At 34.3% G+C, this 18,344-nt stretch overlaps 1 protein-coding gene across 1 annotated transcript in view; it reads right to left on the bottom strand.

Moving 5' to 3' along the window:
* Nucleotides 1–18,344, bottom strand: part of LOC142358138 (uncharacterized) — a 50,352-nt gene that overhangs the window by 13,626 nt on the left and 18,382 nt on the right. The window contains exons 4-5 of the mRNA XM_075409602.1: nucleotides 3,303–3,630; nucleotides 2,710–2,808 (exon numbers count right to left, since the gene is read on the bottom strand). Of these exons, the coding sequence (XP_075265717.1) occupies nucleotides 2,710–2,808; nucleotides 3,303–3,630 (427 nt within the window). The remainder of the gene's footprint in view (nucleotides 1–2,709; nucleotides 2,809–3,302; nucleotides 3,631–18,344) is intronic.

The raw sequence follows: 18,344 nt of genomic DNA, 5'->3' as shown, positions 1-18,344 counted from the left end.
TCCAGTTATACGCATCGATGAACAACCCACCTTTCTCTCCAAAAACAGAAACGGTGTGATCAACGTCCCAGTTGTTACAAAACACAAAAACGTCAAGCAAACCAAAACATTTTCAAAACCATGGTTCGAAAAAACCAACTGGGAAATTTAGTCAAAGACTCTCGAGGTATTGACAAAAACAGTTCAGTTCAAGGGCGATGTTCTCCATACCTGGGACACCATCAAAGAACCTATCCAGACTGCAACAAGAGAACACATTCCAACAAAGACGATTTGCATACACAACAAACGGTTCTGGAATAAGCTACTTATTTACGGAACCCACGTAAAGTATTTAAGTGAAACTAGGAACAGTATACTCTCCTAGGAATGGTATCGCTCTGGAAAAAGCAAAAAAAAAATTCAAGAATTTGTTACGAGAAAATGCAGCAGACTGGATGAGCGAGCATCTAGATCTAGGTTACCAGAAAGGTAAAAAATTGTGATATTCTTCATGAAAACCTTTGGTGATCAACGAGCCGGGGTTCGACCAGTTAACAGCCAGAACGAATAAGTACTCGCTGCAACTGAAGACATAGCAATGGAGCTCAGAAGGACTTTCTTTGAGACGAGGCAATGGAGTTCAGAACCAAATTTTTGATGACAAACATTGCAACATGGTTAATAATGACGTTCAAAAACTTCCAGAAAGCCCACAACACGCCTTACTTGAATATGATGTCACAGAAAACGAAATTGATACAGCTATTCGAAACAGCATTAAATGCTCCTCAATGGACAATGACGAAAAGCTTACTTCTGCAGCTTTACAACGAATGGTGGCAGAAATCGAATCAGCGCTGGATGAAAGCAAGGATATCGTTCATCAGAAAACCGAACAGAAAATTTTACCTACTCTGCTTTAGCTTCACGCCTCTGTCTATCAGCAGTCATTTTGGTAAAAATATTTGAGAGAATAATTGAACACAAGCTAAGAAAATGGCTAGCAGCAAAAAATAGCATAAACCATACCCAAGAAGCCTTCCAACCCAAGAGGAGCACAATAAGGTCAATTTACCGTCTCAGACTTTTGATAGAAAAACAATTCGGAAACGGAATCCGGCAGCCCTGCTAAACATCGACATGGAGAAAACGTATGATAGCGCTTAGATAAACGGAATGATCTACAAATTGAAAGAGACAGGAGTGATTGGAGGACTACTTGCCATTTTGCACGCTTTTCTGAAAAACAGAGTTGCTAAACGGTTCGATAAACGGAACTATAAACATGAATAACACTGAATTTTTTAAGATTTCAAGAAGTTCTATGCTGTGGGGGCAAAAAGACTAAAGATCTCAAATTTTTTCACAACAAAGTTATTCGACCCATATTTCGAAACTACCTCTCACCATCAATTACAGCGGTCGAGTGTCTCCTCGGTATACCACCGGTGGACATCTTTGGCAAAAGCTTGAATGTCAAAAGCTTCTTCGGCAAAAGCTTCCCTCGTCAATACAATAAGGAATTGCTCAGACTCGATCTCTACTGCCCACGGCGAAACACTTTAAACAGAAAAGAGCACCAGTACATTCTTCAGAGCGATCTAAAAAGTTATCAAAAGCAAATTGCATCAAACGAAGACCCACTGCAATTTTCAGCGAAATCAATGAAAGACTTCGTCAACAAAGAGTGGGCGAACAGATAGAAGAGTCCCTATATATTGGGATTTTTCAAGAATTTCCCAAGATTTGTCCAAGAGATAGGAACAACAATACCGCTGCTCCACGGAAATCCATACAAAGCTTGTTGGACTTTTCCTCGGGAACTCCTTGCATACAAAGAAATGAAATGGAAGTTAAGCCAAGCAGCTTCTCCCGATTGGAAATGTAAATATTCAGAAGAAAATGCCTAATAGTTTTTCTCCGCTTGCAAGAACCACGAGCATACTGGATTTTCTGTCGTATCAGGACTGTCAGCAACTCGTGACCTTTATTACTACCTCCGGTAAACTGCAAGACTAACCCTATCCTTCAACTGATGTTGCTGACGATACCGAGCCAGATCTTCCCCTACAGCACAAGAGGCGGCTGGCAAGAAACTATATATGTTATGAGAATTGTTTGTGTTTATGCCTCTCTGTTTCGGTATATGCTTTGTTGTTTTTTTAAATCAAATTCTGCTCTTTCAATAAGGCTTAAAGAACCATTTGAACGATTGATTCAAATTGTGCTTCAGGGCTTTTTTTAATTCGCGATATTGCTTGATATTTGTTACGAGCATCTGATAAATCGCCAAGTAGTGAAAGCGTAACTTTTTTGATGAGTTCTACAACTCAGCTGCTGATTTTTTTATTCATCAGAAATCAGGTCTTTCTATGATAAAAACGTTTTATTATAACAAATTGCCGACCACAGGCTTTGATCAGTTTATTTTTTGTTCTTTTTGTTTAATGAAAAACTAACTTGACTGAAAAGCACAAAATATTTTTAATAAATAATTCAAATTTTTCGTATCTTGGCTTCATTCGGTTCACAATTAAGACCAAAAATAGAATTAGCGCGGCCGGAACATTATCTGCGAACGCACATTATCGCGCCTCCTTGATTAGCGTGATGCGAAAACCTCAGACACCCGTTTTAGAGAGCAAGTCAGCCAACATCATATTACTTGTTTCGAAGTTTCTTTCAGTTTGCTTTTTTATGAGGCGGAGGGAGAAGTTATTACCATACCTTCTAATGTCACCAGTCGATGGTCGAATGGTACTATGTCCTTGTATCTGTTCTTCTCATGGTTCTCAGGCCAAATCCCAATCTGCCTAGTGTGCCCAGCTAAAACCAAAGAACCACAATTCAGTTATTTCAATATAAAAAGAGGGGCATGCAATCGATGATATCAACTTTTTTGGTTTTCATAATTCAGAAACTTGGGGAAGAAAGTTTTTCGCATCTGAAAAACTTTGTCAATTCTCAAGCCTTAGGTAAAGCTCGAAAGAGTTTTGTAAATTCCTGGCAAACGTTTTTGATAAGTCCTGTAATTGTTTGGAATTCACTAGAACTTTGATTAATGGTAAATTTTGGGTAGAAACTTGCATAAAATAAGGGTAGAAACAAAATACGCAAAGCTTCTAACCAAAATCCACCATTAAACAAAATTGTACCCAAAATCCATATGGTAATATTTTACAATTCTCATAGCAATTAATGATTATTAACAAAGCTACAATAATTTAAAAAATACTAGAAAGTTGTAGAATTGTAGGTACCAAAGCTATTTCACAACACAAAAAATATTATAATGTAATTTTAAAAAAAAAACAACTTACGGTCTCTCATATCGTTTGACAACTGCACAAATTCCGTTTTCAACTTGTCGTCATCATTGTGAAACAACCTCACGCATTCATTGCTGAAGTCACTGAATGGTATCGGCTTTCTGTTCTTTCGAATCAAACGATCAGCTGGAGTACAAGTGCAGTCGGCCTTCAGCTGCTTACAGAAATCACATTGGTTATCTTGGGGTTTGTCTCCTCCAATGGAGCAGGGTTTGCACGCTGGTTTGACACGGAGGACAAGCAGGATAATGAGAAGAATTAGGAGAATGATGACGAGAATTGCTATAACGATTCCCACGATTGCTCCATCACTGAGAACCTATAACAAGTAACAAAACTTAACTGAATGATGTCGAACGAGTTGCTCTCAACGACTGACAGGATGCTCGATTATATTGAAGCTTGCTTTAGCAGGGAGGGGGTGGGGTATTGGTGCGGCATGCTTACTATGGGGTCTCAAACCATGTTATTAGAGCATAAGACCAGTACGTTTATTTAATTTTTTAATGGGGATAATTTTAGAACATTTCATTTGACATTAAGTAGTAGTGGTCTGGTTTCCGATAAAAAGAATTTATTCAAATTTCTTTAACAAAAACCAACCGATTAAGCAAAAAAGTGCAAGAATGAAGTTCATTTTCCTATTTAAACAAGTCTCGCTTTTCAGGTTTGACCTACAAAAAGGTTGTTTTGTTTAAGTAGGCTTTGTAGGTTTCTTCATGATTACTTTTGTCTTTATAATACATTGGCACTAGATGGCAACTGCGGTACAGTTTGGAGCGCTGAGGCGTTGGCACGTTTAAATTGTTTGCTCATGGTTTTTCTGCTATGTTTTTTAAGATTAGTTGAGTGACGTATTTTGGCCTTCAACACTAATAGATCATTAAGCGTCCGGTTTTAGTTTAGAACTGAACACCAACTGTTTTACTGATTGCTTGAACTAAATTAATTGTCACAACTGTTTAAATTCTTTTTTACCTGTCGATTAAAATATGCGAATCAGTATAGGGAAAGCAATTTTGTATTATTATTATTAATTTAATAGCAAGCTCAATAACGTTATAATTGAAAGTTGAAAAAAATGATTGTATATTCGAGAAGTTATGATTGTTATATGATTGTATATATACAATTTTCGAGAAGCTATTGTATAGAAAAATTAGGGATCGTTTATTGAAAAATTTAGACAATTGCCAGCATTGTTTTAGGCCCAAGCATTCTACAATCACTCAAATGCTCCAGTATTGTGGAAAAATTTTTCGTTGTTTGAATGCTAAAGAGTCTGCATTAAGCATTCATCTCGATATTGCAAAAGCGTTCGATACAATAAATCACAATGCAATTTTGTTGAAGCTTATGCATTTTGGATTTGATAACCAACTTCTCAAGTTTTTTTGCAGATTATATCAAATAGAACGCAGTGCTTGTTTGTTAAAGATGATTATTCGTCACAGTTAACTGTTACGAGTGGTGGTCCACAGGGTTCAGTGTTTCTGTCAAATGTATGGTTCTCGAATTGGCCATACTGCAGAAAACTAGAAAAGATGCAAAGACGAGCGCTCAGGTGGGCTTTCAAAGAGAAATTTTTCACAGATAGTGACTACAATTAGAGCCTCATTTACAACCATTTGTAGCCAATCAGTTTTCTTTTGGTTCGAAATGATCTTCTTATGCTGAACAAAATTTACAACTGTGATACTGCACTTAAGTTTGATGATTATTGGAAAGTTTTCAAGGGACCACACAGTAACCGTTCTTAGCGAAACAATTTTTGAGGACAAATTTTAATTGGACGAAATCAGTCAAATTGGAAGAGTATTTTGTCATGAGAGTTCTGAAATATGCAAATATTCTCACCCAGCGAAATGACATCTCAACATTTGACTGGACATATCCAACAGTGTTATTTCGGAAACAGCTGAACTCTCTGTTGAAATTAAAGGCTGTGGACTTTAGATACTATCAGTATCCTGTTAATTGGTCCTGTTTTTGTAATTAATTAACAAAGTGATTCCCGCATCGCGGGTACCAAGTCAATGTATTATAAATAATGAAAAAATTCTAAAACTTTATGCCTTTCAAAAAAGCTGTCAATACATATATTGTTAGATTTATTTTTCTGTTTAAATCCCTCCAACGGTGCCGAGCCAGCCGATGAAGCAGAATCAGAAACTTGAATCAGAAACTTCAACATCAGTTTAGTGCCAGATTTCAGCATTACTCCAAAAATTAAAAGTGAGAAATAACATGCGCTAACTTCGAGCTAATTTCACACATCCAGATCAAGCTTTGGCGGGTAATTTACACTATTTATATACGCTGATTTAATACGTATATTTGCCACCCATAATCAAACAACACTTAATTGATATTCAAAACAACTGCGTATTCTGCGTGCCCCTCAAACCTCACCAATAGGTTATGAGCCTAGAAAACTGACAAGTGAGACAAGATAAGAGAAGGGGCGGCCTACCTGTTTGATAGACTGACGAAGAGGGACAGAGAAAGAGAGGGTGTCCTGGTCAAAAGAGTGTCAAAGACAGAAAGAAAAGGAGAGAGAAAGAGAGGGAGAACGATAAAGACACAGAAAGAAAGAGGGAGAGAGAGAGAAAGAGAGAGAGAGAGAGAGAGAGAGAGAGAGAGAGAGAAGACAGTTAGAGAGAGAGAGAGTCAAACTTTGAAACTGTTGATTTAGTGAAATAATTTTATGCTTGATATTTATAAAGTTAAAGACTCCAGCGCGCCTCAAAGCTTGATTACGGGTGTGTGAAAACCACTCGTGATTTAACATAAAAAAACTGTCGATTGAAACAAAAATTAAAAGGTCGATTAAAAGAGTCCGTTTCTTAAAAAAGGGTAAATCGATCTGTAAAACAGATTGAATTTGTAAAAGCGATGTTGATCAGAGTCCCTGCAGGACGAATTTTTGCGAACGTTGGCCCATGCGTAGGAGAAACGTTTAAGCTAGTGTTTGAGAAATTATCTGAAGGATCCGTCCTCATCGTGCTTAGTCGCAGTGGGGGAACTAGTGGCTATATTGGTCAATGTCCATTCCAACTTTGTCAAGGATACTACATTCTCAAACAAAATGGGTCATCTTTTATGTTAAGTAGACAGAATTTCCCAATTAGATTCTCTTCAAAAGCAATGCTTTCTAAAAAATCACTTTGTTTAACGACAAGTTTTGTTTTGCAGGCTCTGCTTTGTTATTAAAGATTCAAGTAAAGGTCGAAAAGTTTCATAAATAAAAAGAGTGTCTGGTGGCCAAAAGTTTTACTTTTCAAAGATGTTTATACTCTGTGTTTTCCAAAATCTAAGTTACTTTTGGTTTTAAAATTAAATTGTTTTGTTGAAGGAAAAAAAACTTCGTTTTAAAAAAATAGCTTATATGTGTTGAAAGTCTAAAAAAAAGACCTGTCTGATGTTCTTTAATTTAGCTGTCTAAGTTGTTTGTTCGATTAGTGTACGGTAAGGTTTTTAACTTTAATTTTACTTTGTTGAACGTTTAAGTTTTATTTTCAAAAGATTTCTTAAAACACAATAATAGCTCAACTTTTTAAACATGAATAGCAAAACAATTGATAAACTTTTTTTAACGGTAAAGAAGAGGACTTTGTCTATTTTTCTGAACAGTTTGAGGCACGAATGTATGTTTTGAAGTTGAATAAAATTCTTGACGGTACCGTAGGATATAGGGAGTTTATACCTACGCTGAGGGGACGACCTTCACAGGAGCAAATTGATGCGGCCGATAGAAAGGGAAGAGATTTTTGACGAAAAACAGATGGCGATTTGGTACGAACTTGTTCAGTGCCTCGACAAGAAGTCAGTTGTATTTTTGCAACCATATAGGGGAAAAGGATCTGTCCTCGTGAATTCGAAAGTTTTCGTACTCTGGTAAAATATTGTAAAAATAAAACCTTGGATGAAATTAAACGTGATTTGATAAATTTTGAAAGTGAGAAACGCAACGACAGAAATACAGAGAAATCTGAATCCGCTTTCTTTACCAATGATCGAACTTAATTGTCACAAGAGGGGGCATATTGCAAAATTTTGTCGTGCACAACGATCTGAACCTAACAAAGAGAAACGTAATTCAAAAATAACTTGTTTCCAAATATTGCAAAAATTGTTTCACTTACAAAAAATTTGAATCCCATGCAATAAAAAATGAACAAAAAAATAACTCGAAAAGAAGTCAAAATTTAGTTTCGGAAGAACAAGAAGAGGAAAGTTTTAGTTTTTTCTCGAGTGAGAACTGCTATGAACATCAAGATTTTGTCATTGACTCTGGCGCAACAAACTACATGATTAAAGATAAAAGTACTTTTGCTAAATTGTTCTGGCATAATTCACAATGCCAACAAAACGCACTCCGCAATATTAGGAAAAGGGGATGTTGAGTTCTTCGCTAGGAATAGCAATGAAGAATTGAAAAAAATTGTTTTAAAAGATGCTTTATTTGTTCCTGATAACTCAAAAAACTTAATTTCTGTTTCAAAACTTAGAGAAGCGGGTGTTGATGTTTTTTTCGGCTAAAAACTTAAACTTGTTTTTAATAAAGTCTCGTTTCCTTTTGAAGTTGAGAATGGATTGTTTGTGAGGAAAACTTTTCCTTGTTCTAATGAAAATTGCTTTAATGTTGACAGTTTACAAATGTGGCATGCAAAGATGGGACATAACAATTTTTCTGATTTGAAACGTCTCCCAGAATTTGTTGAGGGTATGAAAATAGGTGATTCAAAAATTGAGTGTGGTGAAGTTTGTGAGTTAAATAAGTCAAAAAAACAGCCTGTTCCCAAAGATTGAATGACAAGAGCGAAAATAATTTTGGACATTGTGCATACAGATGTCTTAGGAAAAATTTCTCCTGAAGCTGTTGAAAGCCATTGTTATGAAATTGGATTTGTAGATAGTTTCAGTCGTTTCTCAAAATTTTACTTCATGAAAACAAGAGACGAGGTCTTCGATAAGAGTAAAAAACTTTGTGCTGATGTTGGAAAACCAGGAACTTTAGTTTCTGATGGAGGTGGAGAATACATTTCAAATGAGTTTGAGCGCTATTGTAGGAACCTGCAATTCGTTTTGAAAACTCTGCTCCATATACTCCACAAGAAAATGGAAAATTTGAAAGAATTTGGGGAACTTCTGTTGCTATGGCTCGCTGTTTCTTAGACAACGCTTGCTTGGACAAAAAAAATTGGATGTATGCTTTGAACATGGCTTTTTACGTTAAAAACATGCTTTTGCATTCAGCTCTTGAGAAAACACCTTTTGAAATGATGTACAATGAAAACCCTAATTATCTTTCGTCAAACTTTTTGGTTGTGTGTAATTTATGCATATTGAAAAACCATTTCGCCAAAAACTTAGATCAAACCTCAAAAAAGGGAATTTTTCTTGAGAATTTTGATAATAATAAATGTTATTTGATTGGAATTGAAGACGAAAAAAGAGAACTCAAAATCCAAAAGTCACGAAACGTAAGGTTTAATGAGAATGAATTTTACTTTAAACAGAAAAAAAACACAAAAGTTAGTCGAAGACATTGATAACGATTCAAATGAAGATTTTTTTATTCAACTCGCTATCGATCCTTTGCTTCCAAAAAATGTTGATGAGGCTTTGCAAAATCCATATTGGTTTGAAGCAATGAAAAATGAGTACGACTCTTTGGTTGAGAACAATGTTTGGTCCTTAGTGAAAAGTGATGAAGAACCAGTAGGGAGTAGATGGCATTTTGCTTTGAAATTCGGTTCTGATGGTGATATATGTTGCTATAAAGCTCGTTTTGTTGCAAAAAGTTTTAGCCAAGTTTTCGGAAAAGTTTTTTATGAAACATACTCACCTACAACTAGAATTTAAACCATTAGAATTTTGATGTCTCTGGCTATTTCTAACGATTATCAGTTAAAACAAATGGACATAAAATTGCTTATCTCAATGCTCTGATTGAAGAAGATGTGGTCATTAAACAACCTGAAGGTTTTGAACTTTTGGATGAAAATGGAAAACCATTTGTTTGTAAATTGAAAAAGAGCTTGTATGGTTTGAAACAATCTGGAAGAAACTGGTTTTTGACTTTGAAGGCTTTCTTGATTACACTAAGTTTTGTTAACTCATTTCATGACGAATGTTTGTTTATAAAAAAGCAGGATGAAAAAATAACTGGTTAACTTTGCTTGTGGGTAGATGACTTAATAGTTTGTGGCATTTCTGAAAAATTTTGTGATTGGTTTCACGCTGAAGTTTCCAAGAAATTCAAAATTAGTGATTATTCAGATTTGACGTGGTTTTTAGGAATGAAAATTGAGAGGACTTCATCGGAAATAAAAATTAGCCAAGAGAAATATATAGAAAAAATTTTAGAAACTTTCAGAATGAACGATTGTAGGCCAATTGGCACACCATTAGAAGGAAATTGTAAAATTTCAAAAAATGATTGTCCTCAGGAGGGGAGTGAGGAGCAACTTAGAATTAGCAAAACTAATTTCCGAAGTTTGATAGGTTGTCTTAACTATTTAGCTTTGTCGAGTAGACCCGATATTTGTTTTCCTGCTAATGCTCTAAGTTCGTTTGTTGAAAATCCCGGAGAAATTCATTGGAAAGCAGCCAAGCGTGTTCTTAGATACATAAGAGGAACAATGAATCAGACTTTAACTTTCCGTAAGACTCAGGTTCTGGATTTACTGAATTTTTCTGATGCTGATTTGGCAGGGAACATAGATAACAGGAGGAGTACTTCAGGTTTTTGTTTTAAGTTAAGTGAGTCGTCTGGAGCAATAAGTTGGGGTTGTAAGTCCCAAAAGACTGTAGCAACATCAACTGCTGAAGCGGAATTTAACTCTGTTGTTGTGGCGAGTGAAGAAGCCACCCACCTAAGTGGAATCTTAGAGGACTTAGGAATTTTCTGTAAACAACCTCTGAAAATTTTTGTCGATAATCTGGCTTCTACTGCATTAAGCAAGCATTCAATGCATCATGGAAAAACTTAACACTTTGCCATAAAACTGCACTTTGTGCGAGAACTGGTAGAAAACCAGAAGCTTGAACTGTCATATTTGACTACAGAAAACATGCCTGCAGATATTTTGACAAAATCGCTTGGAATAAGAAAACACTCACATTTTCGTATATATCTTCTTGGTGAAACCTAGCTCGAAAAGAGGGGTTTCAACATGACTCCGAAAGTTAAAAGTGAGAAAGCACATGCCCTAACTTTGAGCTAATTTCACACATCCAGATCAAGCTTTGGCGGGTAATTTAGACTATTTATATACGCTGATTTACTACGTATATTTGCCACCCATAATCAAACAACACTAAATTATATTCAAAACAGCTGCGTATTCTGCGTGCCCCTCTAACCTCACCAATACCAGAAACAAAGAGGCAAAATAATTTGTTTTGTTTTCAGTCAAAAGCCATATTTGAACAACGTTATACAAATATTTCGCTTAACTTAAAATACTTTAAAAGTCACAAATCACTCAAAATTAAATGAACTACTAGCAGGCCCGCAAAAGCATCACCAGAAAATCATTTAAAAGAATAGGTTTAAAATTGAGATTTTTTTCGTACCAGCTCGGGCTGTAAGCCATGACCCTCGTTCAAGAGCATGAGGTATTGCGTTACGTTACCGATGTGTTTGGTTTAGTATATTACCCCAAGTAACACCAATTTTTTGATCGAAGACTTAATTGACTTTGCTATCTTGACAAAGTGAGAAGACAAAGATATTGAGAAAAGAAAGTGAGAAAATAAAAGTTAGAAAAGAAAGTGAGAAAAGAAAGTGAGAAAGGAAAGTGAGAAAAGAAAGTGAGAAAAGAAATTGAGAAAAGAAAGTGAGATAAGAAAGTGCGAAAAGAAAGTGAGAAAAGAGAGTAAGAAAAGGAAGTGAGAAAAGAAAGTGAAAAAAGAAAGGAAGGAAAAGTGAGAGGACAAAGTGAGAAAAGAAAGTGAGAAAAGAAAGTAAAAAAGAAAGGAAGGAAAAGTGAGACGACAGAGTGCGAAAAGAAAGTGAGAAAAGACATTGAGAAAAAGAGAGAAAAAAAGTGAGAAAAGAAAGTGAGAAAAAAGTGAGAAAAAGAAAGTGAGAAAAGAAAGTGAGAAAAGAAATTGAGAAAAGAAAGTGAGAAGACAAAGTGAGAAGACAAAGTGGGAAAAGAAAATGAGAAAAGAAAGTGAGAAAAGAAAGTGAGAAAAAAGAATCGAGAAAAGATATTAACAAAAGAAAGTGCGAAAAAAGTGAGAAAAGAAAGTGAGAAAAAATTGAGAAAAGAAAGTGAGAAAAGAAAGGGAGAAGACAAAGTGCGAAGAAAAAGTGGCAAAAGGAAGTGAGAAAAGAAAGTGAGAAAAAAAGTGAGAAAAGAAATCGAGACAAGAAAGCGAGAAAAGAAAGTGAGAAAAAGAGAGAGGAAAAAAGTGAGAAAAGAAAGTGAGAAAAAAGTGAGAAAAAGAAAGTGAGAAAAAGTGAGAAAAGAAAGTGAGAAGACAAAGTGGGAAAAGAAAGTGAGAAAAGAAAGTGAGAAAAGAAAGTGAGAAAAGAAAGTAAGAAAAGAAATCGAGAAAAGATATTGAGTAAATAAAGTGAGAAAAGAAAGTGAGAAAAGAAAGTGAGAAAAAAGTGAAAAAGAAAGTGAGAAAAAAGTGAGAAAAGAAAGTGATAGAAGAAAGTGAGAAAACAGAGTGAGAAAAGAAAGTGAGAAAAGAAAGTGAGAAAAGACAGTGAGAAAAGACAGTGAGAAACGAAAGTGAGAAAAGAAAGTGAGAAAAGAAAGTGAGAAAAGAAAGTTGAAAAAAGAAAGTGAGAAAAGAAAGGAAGAAAAAAGAGAAGACAAAGTGAGAAAAGAAAGTGAGAAAATAAAGTGAGAAAAGAAACTTAGAAAAGAAAGGGAGGAAAAAAGAGAAGACAAAGTGAGAAAAGAAAGTGAGAAAAGAAAGTGAGAAAAGAAAGTGACAAAAGAAAGTGAGAAAAGAACGTGAGAAAAGAAAGTGAGGAAAGTGAGAAAGGAAAGTGAGAAAAAAAAGTGAGAAAAGATAGTTAGAAAAGAAAGTGAAAAAAAGAAAGGAAGGGAAAGTGAAGACAAAGTGAGAAAAGAAAGTAAGAAAAGAAAGTGAGAAAAGAAAGCGAAAAAAGAAAGTGAGAAAAGAAAGTGAGAAAACAAAGTAAGAAAAGAACGTGAGAAAAGAAATTGAAAAAAGGAAAGGAAGGAAAAGTGAGAAGCCAAAGTGAGAAGACAAAGTGAGAAAAGAAAGTGAGAAAAGAAAGTAAGAAAAGAAAGTGAGAAAAGTAATTGAGAAAAGAAAGTGAGAAAAGAAAGGAAGAAAAAAGAGAAGACAAAGTGAGAAAGAAAATGAGAATAGAAAGTGAGAAAAGAAAGTGAGAAAAGAAAGTGAGAAAAGAAAGTGAGAAAAGAAAGTGAGAAAAGAAATTGAGAAAAGAAACTGAGAAAAGAAAGGAAGAAAAAAGAGAAGACAAAGTGAGAAAGAAAATGAGAATAGAAAGTGAGAAAAAAAGTGAGAAAAGAAAGTGAGAAAAGAAAGTGAGAAAAGAAAGTGAGAAAAGAAAGTGAGAAAAGAAAGTGAGAAAAGTAATTGAGAAAAGAAACTGAGAAAAGAAAGGAAGAAAAAAGAGAAGACAAAGTGAGAAAGAAAATGAGAATAGAAAGTGAGAAAAGAAAGTGAGAAAAGAAACTGAGAAAAGAAAGAAAGGAAAAAAGAGAAGACAAAGTGAGAAAAGAAAGTGAGAAAAGAAAGTGAGAAAGGAAAGTGAGAAAAGAAAGTGAGAAAATAAAATGAGAATAGAAAGTGAGAAAAGAAAGTGAGAAAAGAAACTGAGAAAAGAAAGGAAGGAAAAAAGAGAAGACAAAGTGAGAAAAGAAAGTGAAAAAAGAAAGTGAGAAAAGAAAGTGAGAAAAGAACGTGAGAAAAGAAAGTGAGGAAAGTGAGAAAAGAAAGTGAGAGAAGAAAGTGAAAACAAAGTGAGAAAAGAAAGCGAGAAAAGAAATTGAGAAAAGAAAGTGAGAAAAGAAAGTGAGAAAAGAAAGTGAGAAAAGAAAGAGAGAAAAGAAATTGAGAAAAGAAAGTGAAAAAAGAAGGGAAGGAAAAGTGAGAAGACAAAGTGAGAAAAGAAAGTAAGAAAAGAAAGGGAGAAAAGAAAGCGAAAAAAGAAAGTGAGAAAAGAAAGTGAGAAAAGAAAATGAGAAAACAAAGTAAGAAAAGAACGTGAGAAAAGAAATTGAAAAAAGGAAAGGAAGGAAAAGTGAGAAGACAAAGTGAGAAAAGAAAGTGAGGAAAGCGAGAAAAGAAAGTGAGAAAAGAAAGAGAGAAAAGAAAGTGAGAAAAGAAAGTGAGAAAAGAAAGTGAGAAAAGAAAGTGAGAAAAGAAACTGAGAAAAAAAAGTGAGAAAAGAAAGCAATAAAAGAAACTGAGAAAAGAAAGTGAGAAAAGAAAGTGAGAAAAGAAAGTGAGAAAAAAGTGAGAAAAGAAAGAGAGAAAAGAAACTGAGAAAAGAAAGGAAGAAAAAAGAGAAGACAAAGTGAGAAAAGAAAGTGAGAAAATAAAGTGAGAAAAGAAACTTAGAAAAGAAAGGGAGGAAAAAAGAGAAGACAAAGTGAGAAAAGAAAGTGAGAAAAGAAAGTGAGAAAGGAAAGTGAGAAAAGAAAGTGAGAAAATAAAATGAGAATAGAAAGTGAGAAAAGAAAGTGAGAAAAGAAACTGAGAAAAGAAAGGAAGGAAAAAAGAGAAGACAAAGTGAGAAAAGAAAGTGAAAAAAGAAAGTGAGAAAAGAAAGTGAGAAAAGAACGTGAGAAAAGAAAGTGAGGAAAGTGAGAAAAGAAAGTGAGAGAAGAAAGTGAAAACAAAGTGAGAAAAGAAAGCGAGAAAAGAAATTGAGAAAAGAAAGTGAGAAAAGAAAGTGAGAAAAGAAAGTGAGAAAAGAAAGAGAGAAAAGAAATTGAGAAAAGAAAGTGAAAAAAGAAGGGAAGGAAAAGTGAGAAGACAAAGTGAGAAAAGAAAGTAAGAAAAGAAAGGGAGAAAAGAAAGCGAAAAAAGAAAGTGAGAAAAGAAAGTGAGAAAAGAAAATGAGAAAACAAAGTAAGAAAAGAACGTGAGAAAAGAAATTGAAAAAAGGAAAGGAAGGAAAAGTGAGAAGACAAAGTGAGAAAAGAAAGTGAGGAAAGCGAGAAAAGAAAGTGAGAAAAGAAAGAGAGAAAAGAAAGTGAGAAAAGAAAGTGAGAAAAGAAAGTGAGAAAAGAAAGTGAGAAAAGAAACTGAGAAAAAAAAGTGAGAAAAGAAAGCAATAAAAGAAACTGAGAAAAGAAAGTGAGAAAAGAAAGTGAGAAAAGAAAGTGAGAAAAAAGTGAGAAAAGAAAGAGAGAAAAGAAACTGAGAAAAGAAAGGAAGAAAAAAGAGAAGACAAAGTGAGAAAAGAAAGTGAGAAAAGAAACTGAGAAAAAAAAGGAAGGAAAAAAGAGAAGACAAAGTGAGAAAAGAAAGTGAGTAAAGAAAGTGAGAAAAGAAAATGAGAAAAGAAAGTGACAAAAGAAAGTGAGAAACGAAAGTGAGAAAAGAACGTGAGAAAAGAAAGTGAGGAAAGTGAGAAAAGAAAGTGAGAGAAGAAAGTGAGAAAAGTAATTGAGAAAAGAAACTGAGAAAAGAAAGGAAGAAAAAAGAGAAGACAAAGTGAGAAAGAAAATGAGAATAGAAAGTGAGAAAAGAAAGTGAGAAAAGAAACTGAGAAAAGAAAGAAAGGAAAAAAGAGAAGACAAAGTGAGAAAAGAAAGTGAGAAAAGAAAGTGAGAAAGGAAAGTGAAAAAAGAAAGTGAGAAAATAAAATGAGAATAGAAAGTGAGAAAAGAAAGTGAGAAAAGAAACTGAGAAAAGAAAGGAAGGAAAAAAGAGAAGACAAAGTGAGAAAAGAAAGTGAAAAAAGAAAGTGAGAAAAGAAAGTGAGAAAAGAACGTGAGAAAAGAAAGTGAGGAAAGTGAGAAAAAAAAGTGAGAGAAGAAAGTGAAAACAAAGTGAGAAAAGAAAGCGAGAAAAGAAATTGAGAAAAGAAAGTGAGAAAAGAAAGTGAGAAAAGAAAGTGAGAAAAGAAAGAGAGAAAAGAAATTGAGAAAAGAAAGTGAAAAAAGAAGGGAAGGAAAAGTGAGAAGACAAAGTGAGAAAAAAAAGTAAGAAAAGAAAGGGAGAAAAGAAAGCGAAAAAAGAAAGTGAGAAAAGAAAGTGAGAAAAGAAAATGAGAAAACAAAGTAAGAAAAGAACGTGAGAAAAGAAATTGAAAAAAGGAAAGGAAGGAAAAGTGAGAAGACAAAGTGAGAAAAGAAAGTGAGGAAAGCGAGAAAAGAAAGTGAGAAAAGAAAGAGAGAAAAGAAAGTGAGAAAAGAAAGTGAGAAAAGAAAGTGAGAAAAGAAAGTGAGAAAAGAAACTGAGAAAAAAAAGTGAGAAAAGAAAGCAATAAAAGAAACTGAGAAAAGAAAGTGAGAAAAGAAAGTGAGAAAAAAGTGGGAAAAGAAAGAGAGAAAAGAAACTGAGAAAAGAAAGGAAGAAAAAAGAGAAGACAAAGTGAGAAAAGAAAGTGAGAAAAGAAACTGAGAAAAAAAAGGAAGGAAAAAAGAGAAGACAAAGTGAGAAAAGAAAGTGAGTAAAGAAAGTGAGAAAAGAAAATGAGAAAAGAAAGTGACAAAAGAAAGTGAGAAACGAAAGTGAGAAAAGAACGTGAGAAAAGAAAGTGAGGAAAGTGAGAAAAGAAAGTGAGAGAAGAAAGTGAAAAGAAAGTGAGAAAAGAAAGCGAGAAAAGAAATTGAGAAAAGAAAGTGAGAAAAGAAACTGACAAAAGAAAGTGAGAAACGAAAGTGAGAAAAGAAAGGGAGAAAAGAAAGCGAAAAAAGAAAGTGAGAAAAGAAAGTGAGAAAAGAAAATGAGAAAACAAAGTAAGAAAAGAACGTGAGAAAAGAAATTGAAAAAAGGAAAGGAAGGAAAAGTGAGAAGACAAAGTGAGAAAAGAAAGTGAGGAAAGCGAGAAAAGAAAGTGAGAAAAGAAAGAGAGAAAAGAAAGTGAGAAAAGAAAGTGAGAAAAGAAAGTGAGAAAAGAAAGTGAGAAAAGAAACTGAGAAAAAAAAGTGAGAAAAGAAAGCAATAAAAGAAACTGAGAAAAGAAAGTGAGAAAAGAAAGTGAGAAAAGAAAGTGAGAAAAAAGTGGGAAAAGAAAGAGAGAAAAGAAACTGAGAAAAGAAAGGAAGAAAAAAGAGAAGACAAAGTGAGAAAAGAAAGTGAGAAAAGAAACTGAGAAAAAAAAGGAAGGAAAAAAGAGAAGACAAAGTGAGAAAAGAAAGTGAGTAAAGAAAGTGAGAAAAGAAAATGAGAAAAGAAAGTGACAAAAGAAAGTGAGAAACGAAAGTGAGAAAAGAACGTGAGAAAAGAAAGTGAGGAAAGTGAGAAAAGAAAGTGAGAGAAGAAAGTGAAAAGAAAGTGAGAAAAGAAAGCGAGAAAAGAAATTGAGAAAAGAAAGTGAGAAAAGAAACTGACAAAAGAAAGTGAGAAACGAAAGTGAGAAAAGAAAGTGAGAAAAGAAAGAGAGAAAAGAAATTGAGAAAAAGTGAAAAAAGGAAGTGAGAAAAAAGTGAGGGTACCCGACACGGATTCGAACCCTCGCCCCTCAGAATAGCAGTCCTCCACCTTACCAACTGCACTATAACGACTACAAGACACCGATTCTCAAAATTGCTTATATCGTATCAATAACATATTTCAGATTGAGAGCATTTGAAATCACAGAAAAATCAAAAAGTAAAGCGAGAAAAACTTAGTTGAAATCTAATAGTGTTCTAGAATAGCGCAGAATCTGTAAAGCTAAAACTTTGCAGACAAACACGTTTACAATAAGAACTTCAAACTTAGTTCGGGACCACTCAAGAAACACGTAGTACCCAGGACAGTAAATCCTCCCTCTGTGCGAGCATACTTTTAAGCCCACTTAGCCTCGTGGTAACTGCACCTGACTAACAGTCTTTTGTCCCGGGTTCGATTCTCACCCATCTACTTTGAGCCTTTTAGGTCATTGACCTCTCTCGATATGTTCGCTGAAACATGCTGCTCAATGCGGCTCTTAAACATGCGCTTCGAGAGGCCCCTTAAACATGCAAAAATTTTGTCCCACTTTAGAGCTCACGCGTTTAATATATAGGATTAAAATTTGGATTCTCCTTCAAAATATTTAATAAAGTCATCAATGATACATTTGCAAATTAGTTTTGAAACTGATGAAGAAAGCAATTTGATATCCGTTCAAATACAACACAAAAGTACTGTAAGCAACATAATTCAAAATGAAACTCGACTACATATAAAAAATGTTAACTTACCACATTGAAATTGACATTTAAAAATACTAAACACTGCCATAAAAATTCAGAATTCCTCTCTAGGCTCTAAAAGTCAGAAAAAACCCGAAAACTTCAGACTCAAGCTGAAATATTCGTTTTGTTAATTTTCCGCATTGGGAGAATCTTTTCTGCATTGAGATAATTTTTCATGTCTCGGGTTCCTCCAAAATACTTGGAGAATTTTTTTCTATAGTAAATCTATCTGTTGCTGGCTTTATTTATCGGATACAGAAACGATTGATCTCCACAAAAAACATTGCTAGTCGAAAATTACTTAAAAGCGTCAGGGTAGCACAAATTGCCCAACACCCAAAATTGGAGATTTGCACCAAAACGCTTTAACACAAAACAAAAGCTTCAAATTTTTTTTCACAACAGCTGTGGTATTTGGATGAAACAACGAACTTGAAACACGGTAATTTTACTGGCATTGAAAACTGTTTCAGTTCTGCTCGTTTACACGCTCTCAAGCAACAAAACCAAAATATAAAAAGCTCCCTTCCATGTTATACAAGATTGTGGTAATTAGATCACCAACCCTTGATGTCTACAACTTACTTTTAGAGAAATAATTCATGCAATGACATTGAACAAAAACTATCTAGAAATTTTGGGTTCAGCAGCATTAAGCGGAGAAAAATGA

This window comes from Convolutriloba macropyga, chromosome 2, assembly GCF_964194025.1.
Source record: "Convolutriloba macropyga chromosome 2, txConMacr16.3, whole genome shotgun sequence".
In the NCBI taxonomy this organism is placed as follows: domain Eukaryota; kingdom Metazoa; phylum Xenacoelomorpha; order Acoela; family Convolutidae; genus Convolutriloba; species Convolutriloba macropyga.
The sequence above is the reverse complement of the archived record's forward strand: the minus strand, read 5'-3'. Positions and strand labels throughout refer to the sequence as shown.